Source organism: Hydractinia symbiolongicarpus, chromosome 2 (assembly GCF_029227915.1).
Source record: "Hydractinia symbiolongicarpus strain clone_291-10 chromosome 2, HSymV2.1, whole genome shotgun sequence".
In the NCBI taxonomy this organism is placed as follows: domain Eukaryota; kingdom Metazoa; phylum Cnidaria; class Hydrozoa; order Anthoathecata; family Hydractiniidae; genus Hydractinia; species Hydractinia symbiolongicarpus.
This window is the reverse complement of record NC_079876.1, coordinates 15978178-15984920: the sequence shown is the minus strand read 5'-3', so window position 1 is coordinate 15984920 and position 6743 is coordinate 15978178. Positions and strand designations below refer to the sequence as shown.

General features: G+C 31.6%; 2 protein-coding genes across 2 annotated transcripts in view; one reads left to right on the top strand and one right to left on the bottom strand.

Annotated features, from left to right (window-relative positions):
- Positions 1 to 397: 397 nt before the first annotated feature.
- LOC130629656 (non-structural maintenance of chromosomes element 1 homolog) lies at positions 398 to 5646 on the top strand. The gene is made up of 8 exons (XM_057442936.1): positions 398 to 577; positions 1546 to 1667; positions 2439 to 2516; positions 4039 to 4140; positions 4219 to 4260; positions 4619 to 4735; positions 5266 to 5333; positions 5412 to 5646. The coding sequence occupies exons 1-8, from the start codon at positions 463 to 465 to the stop codon at positions 5548 to 5550; spliced, it is 783 nt and encodes a 260-aa protein (XP_057298919.1). The 5' UTR covers positions 398 to 462; the 3' UTR covers positions 5551 to 5646.
- The window catches only part of LOC130629655 (sperm flagellar protein 2-like), a 26601-nt gene continuing 25480 nt past the window's right edge, over positions 5623 to 6743 (bottom strand). Inside the window, exons 53-55 of the mRNA XM_057442935.1 lie at positions 6488 to 6559; positions 6133 to 6195; positions 5623 to 5863 (exon numbers count right to left, since the gene is read on the bottom strand). Of these exons, the coding sequence (XP_057298918.1) occupies positions 5645 to 5863; positions 6133 to 6195; positions 6488 to 6559 (354 nt within the window). The 3' untranslated portion in view covers positions 5623 to 5644. The remainder of the gene's footprint in view (positions 5864 to 6132; positions 6196 to 6487; positions 6560 to 6743) is intronic.

Below are 6743 nucleotides of genomic sequence, written 5' to 3'. Positions count from 1 at the left end.
CGCCCTCCGTTTGCAACACCTGGATCGTCAACATCTTTGCTTGGCTAACATTTTTCGTCAAATTTACACTTAGTCACGCGACTTATCTGACTAACCCTGAATCCGCACCTGCTCTGTTCTCTTATTTTTTTTAATAACACAGCATAGAAAAGCTGAGATCAGTTTACAATCTCAAATGTACACGCTATTTTTAACATTTAACAGACCATAACTCTGTATTAAAAACAACTAATTAGACTTAATACCTTCATTATGGACTATACACCAAAGTCATCTGAGTTTATAAAATTGTAGTTATAAAAATGCTATCTGCTGTCGCATGGCATGAACTATTTTAATATGGCAAAATAGATTAAGGATCTCAATTTGTAACCCCTTAATTTTATTATTTGAGTGCTGAACCAGCCCCATCTTTTTAGATTTTTTAGATCAAAGAAACAGTATTTATGCAAGGTATAGATTATGGAGAACTACAATGATGCACATCGGCTATTCCTACAAATTTTTATTTCCAGAAAGTTAATGTTAACTGATGACGCTTTGCAGTTATATTTGAAAGTGGGAGAGCAAGTTGAAGGTGCGCCTACAGCTTATTTACCATATGTTTGAACTAAAATTTATTTTTGTGTATCAACTATTTAGCTTTCAAGCAAAGTTTTGTAAAAATTCACAATGTATAATACAGATACAAAGATAAGGGAATGGTTTTCTTATAAAGTTTGGACCTGAAAATTCCTGAAAAAATTACCTTTTCTCCAAAATCAATAAAGAAAATAATGTGAATGCCTATATGACAACCTACAAAAAAGAATTTAATTAACTTTTAAATTTAGCTCAATGGACTTACAAAAAGCTTTAATATAATTCGAATCAGGATATTAGGAGTTTATCTCCTTCTTGAGAAGGGGCTCATTGACAAAACAATATCCAACCTCTAGCTAGAAAATAGGTATATAATTCCTGGAATAAGTTAGTCCTGGAAAACCCTGAAGTTTCAACAACCTTTTCATGATGTTCTGGAATGATGCCCTAGTAATCATGCTGCGCTAAATTCATGCATTTTTTTTAGGTGCATAAAACTATTTACAAAGCTTACAGGAAGACTTTTCTCAGAAAGAACTTTACAAACTAAGTGTATAATCTTTTTTTGAAATTCCGTAATTCCTGGGAATTATTTCCATGATTAGTTGTTTTTTCCTAGCAACTTACATTTTTCTCCTACAATAGACATAATTGGTTCAAAATATAAAAGCCAAATAAATGTTGCTTCGTGATATAAGGATGCGTACATAAATGTTTGGGATATTTATGACGGGTGAACCTGTAAAATTTTCTACAAGCTAACCACTGGTACTAAAAAATGTCCAGAACAAAAATCTGGAATGTCTTAAAATTTAGTTTTAAATTTTTTATGGTCACCTTCTGGCAAAAAAACAAGCAGTGTATTAGAAGGTGCTGTGACATGTAATTTACCTGATTTAATTTTATAAAGTCAAATTTTAAAAGACCATTTTTTGTATTTCGGTTTATGTTTTATTGTTATAGTTGACACTCCTCCAGACGAGTTTTTTAGTTTTGTTAAAACTATAAACAAGAAATTAGAACCACTTTTGATGGAGTTAAGACAAGGAAGAGCTGAAGAATCTGGAGAAATGTTTTATGCACTGGTAAGTAATATCAAAATTTTTTTGATTACTTTTTGAAACCAAACACTGTCAAATAAAAAAACTATAAATATAAAATTGATTTATTGATTTTTTTTTGGAAGGGGATGTTTGGGGAGATTTATCCTATAAAAATATTAGGCGGCATTCATTGTGATTGAATAATATAAATATTATCATGTCATTAACAAGCGAGTGTATTCTGGGCTATGTTTCCAGAATGAATTCTTTTCATCTGAAAGCAAATTTATATATATTTAGTATATATTCATAATAGCATCATTCTTTGAGAATGCTACTTTGGAGGTGTTAAACCGTGCAGTTACAAAATTTCACAATTTCTACAATTCGCTAGGAAAATTGTGCAAAAACTTTACACCTGCACAAATCCCCTTAAAATGTTTTTGATTTATGATTCCCAGTTAGGGTTACGGGATTCTTGAAAAACCTCCAAGAAAACAACTAGTATATATATTTCATGTCTAATAATTATTACAACTGCTAGAATAGCTTGTGAACACACTTACCCACAGAAACATGTAATATGGTTCAGTTGTGTTGTTGACATTGCATACAGAATGCTAAACTCACCAATACAGATTACCAATGCAGAACATCTAAAAGTAGATAACACCTGAAATATACTTGTAAATTTTCACGTGTTGTTCTGTCTCAAGTAAAAGTCCGCAGTATTACCACATCGCAAATCTTTCAGGAATTTTAACTTTTTAAATTGTAGCATTAGTGTTGTTAAAACTGATAATTTTATTTTAGGTTAATTGCTATGAAGATGAACATTCGAAGCTTGCAACAAATTTTTTGCCACAAGAAATTGATTACATAAAGAAAGTGGTGAGCAATTATCATGAAGTCAGCCTTTTGTCTAATTTCTACAATTTCTAAAATTTTGTGAGTGAACATATAGTGAACATATAAAATAAGAGGCCTGGGACGAGCAAACAAGTGCCATTTTTTGCAAAAAAAATTATGTTATCAATTAACCTTTATAATATTTATGCATTGATAAAGTTTGAATGCACACCCCTTAACAGGTCTAAGTTTACTGATGAAAGAAAATGTCCAAATTTACTATTACTGAAATATGACATCATAATTCATGCAGCATAATTAAATCTGAAATTGTTTAAATGTGAATATCTTGAGAACGAAAAGAGCTTTTTAAAAAATTTAAAAAGACTTGTTAGCTAACTTTTTAAGCTCTATAATATAAGTCCAACATCATTTTGTACCTCGGGTTCCCTTTAAGTAAATTATTGCCAAAACACTTTTACCAAATATTGCAAAATATTCTGCCACAATAAAAGAAGAAACTGTTTTCACTCTTTAAAGCGCAGAAATTTTAATGCTATATTTTTTTGCTTTTACTTTGGCAACTTTAAAGGCATTTGTGTTTACAAGAAAAGTTCAATTTTAGTTTGTTTATTATAATTAACCAGACAACATTTACGAGGGAATTGATACTTGCCCAATCGTAAATAACGGGGCACCTAAATCCTTCTCAAAACGATTAAGAAACAGCCCAGTCTGATTGGGTAAATTAAAAGGAGGCAAAGCAGGAATTATTAAAGACATTTTAACATTTCAGACGTTTTATAAAAACATTTCTTGTTCTATGTTATGGAAACTAAAGTTTGATTTTAAGTAGTGTAATAGCTTAAAGAAGCAAGCAGGTGAATTCGGTCTTCCCAAAAAGATAGCCAACTGGCAAGAGAAGTATAAACAAAAATTGAGTTTGTAAAAGAGAAACTGATTCAACTTTAAGCCTAAGATAACATTTTAAGCGAGTAATTTAAAGACCAACATTGTTGTTAAATATTTGAAAGTTTTTATAATATTATGCCATCACTGTTATATAATCATTATTTTCTTAAAAAGTACAGCATAGCTATTTATTTTTTAACGATCATTCAAAGTTTGGTATCTTGGGATAAATTTTCGCAGGGATTAAATTTCGCGGATTTCGCGGCTTTTGGCCTAATCCGCAAACTTAAGTCCCCACGAAATTTTTAATTAATTGTTCAATTCACGAAATTTATATGAGAATATTTCCATGGTCGAAATGTCCATTCCACAAGCTTTTCTCTAGTCATCGATTACAAAAAAAAAATCTACTTTTGTTAGATCATTTTTTTTTGGAAATTTCTGGTTGTTTTTAACGGAGAGCTAATTTTGCCAGCCTAAAAAAATAGTCAAAAATGTCGAAGTGCGGAATTAAGTCCCTGCAAAATATTAGAATATTACTCATCCGCGAAATGCTCGATTTTCGCGGATGAGCTCAACCGCGAAATTTATTTCTCGCGAAAATTTATCACAAAAAAGTTATGGGTATGGAAATACAATTTCTTTTACCTAGATTGAGCTTATTGTGCTATCTGATGAAGGTGTAGTGTCTTCAATCGATTTAATCAATGCTGGTCATGATTTAACCAAACGAATAACGACACACGCAGCAGAGGTAAAGTGATTTCACCTCTATAAAATGTTTTTATTTTGTTAACAACCTGTAAATATTTTTTCGTTTGTTTTTTTTAAGGAAATTTTGAGTCAGCTTTCATCAGAGAGATGGCTTGTCGAGGTAATGTTTGGATTTTTTTTAAATGGATTGTTGGTTTTTTAGAAGATAAAATAAAGAGAGAAAATTAGTGTTGTGTGTCACAAATCAAAGTTTGATGAAATAGGTGAAGTGTAACAAAATCTAAAAAATTATTCTGGTTGTTTTAAACATGTAAGGTAGTAAAGATATTGTGTGACTGGTTTTCTAGGAGTTTTGTGAAAGAGAGTTTTATGAACATATATCGCATAAACGGAACACGCCCTAAAAAGTGTTACCAAAGGATTACAGCCAGTATTTAAAAAAAATTTTTTGTGGACATCATCAAGCTTCGTTAATATTTTATTACTACATAATTTCAAATTTTATTTATCTGTTTCAGCATCATGGCAAAATATCACTGGGAGCGAGAGCTGTCATTGAATTGGGCCAGTACTTAAAAATGAAATTTAAAGATCACATAAACGAATGTACTCTATGTCACGATTTTGTCATATCGGTATGTCCTTTGTCAATTCTCACGGATTGAATCACTCAGCAAAGCCTTAGTTGTAAAGGCATATTCTTCGTGATATTAACTGGCTGTCAAATTTTAAACACTTTTAAGGTTTCCAAGACGGTTTTTCTCCTTGGCTGTTCTTCAAGGTTTTGTTGTGATAATTTTTCCAAAGGAACGCAATATTAAAATGTCAAACATTTCTATCGATGGGAAGAAAATTAACTAGACGGAAATGTTCAAGGAAATATTTTCTATACTGCTTAGTGCAGAAATGTTGCAGGAATGAATGGCGTTATTTTCAGATATTTAAATTTTTAAACGTAAACATAGTAGGATATATTTTGGAAAATTTGGAGCAAAATATTTTTTTTTACTAAACTTTTAACATAGCTTACAGGGAGGTTTTTAAAGGATTCGCGAATTAGCCAAATAAAAATTTTCATATCAACAGAATGCAAAATTTAATATGTTTCTTTAAAATGCCTCTATATATTTTGTATTTTTCACGTATGTGTTTCTTTTCACACCAGGGCGACATGTGTATTAATTGCGGTATCAAGATTCACAAGTATTGTGCAGCTACTAACTTCACAAATATGTAAGAGCTTCCCTTACTTTATGACCTCTCTCCTTGATATACGAATATCTGTGTTTATTCTCATATTGTTTTACTTAGACATGCTTCGAAACGGAAATGTCCTTCCTGTAAAGAAGTGTGGGAGAATAATCTTATGAAGTTACCAAAAGTAGGGACAGTGGTGCAGCTGGACAAGGTGTGGTGTTTTATTTCACTCGTGTACAGAAAGGTCGGATGATCAAGCGATTGACTCGTTTTCCCCGACATATTTGTTATTTAAATATATCAAATTTAAAAGTCAAACTTATCTGCTTATGTCTTAAGTATACCCTTTAGATGCAATCTTTTCTCGTTAAAATGTGATTTACAAGATTTTCCTGAGTTTTTAAGGCCAATACTACAAAACATAGCTTCTTGTTGTCTATACTAACCTGACTGTCAGAAGATAATCCTCTTAGTAAGTGAGCATCTGGTAGAGTTAGCCCGGACACAATACTTAAAGCAGTCAACAAACCATCCAGTGCATCATCACTCGTCACGAAATAAAGCAGCTAAAATATTAAAAGTATTGAGGTAAACTGTGGCCTCACATGCTGTCAAAAGTTTTTACAATCATGGTCATACAAGCTATGAGCAGTTTCAAGAAATTCCCAATCCTCGTGTAAAACAATTTTACTTGGCTATCGACATAGAAAGAGCATTCTAAACACACCTGGATTTAACAAACTTTTTTTTACAACGAAAGGTTTAAAGTTAAGAAAATCCAGCGGTTGTCTTGTTATGATGACACACGGCGGCGTGAAATGGAAATTTCACTTACCATGTCTTTGTAGTTGAGTAGATCTCCTTCACATGTTTCGAATGAGAAGATTTCGAAGAAAATCTAAAATATGCATTTACTCAATATAAAATGAACCTTTTAGGCACGACAAAATATTAGTGAATAATTCATTATTTTCAGCCCTTTCTTGGAAAAATCTGTTGACATATCCAAAGTTTCTAACCTGATAAAACGTTTTAAATTAAATAAACCGTCCATAAAAATTGTTACGTAAAGTGAATTCTAGAACTTATCACTGATACCAAAACATAATGATTGCACACTAAGGACAATTCCCTGATGAATGCATAACTCTCCGGACTCCACAGTGGCATGAGATCCGTGAAACGAATACCTGTTTAAGATTCTTCGCTCTGTCGTATTTCTCTTCCAGATGTTCACCTTGTTCTTCCAACCAAATCGGAATCTATATACAGTAATCACTTTATAAAACATACTAATTCGGGTCATGTATTTCTTTAAATCGGACTTCAAGCAATTTAAAAAACATTCTAAACCGGGTCACGTATATATTAAATCAGGTTTCAAGTAATTACGTCATAAAACATACTAAACCGGGTCAAGTATTTTTCAAATCGGATTTAAAGTAA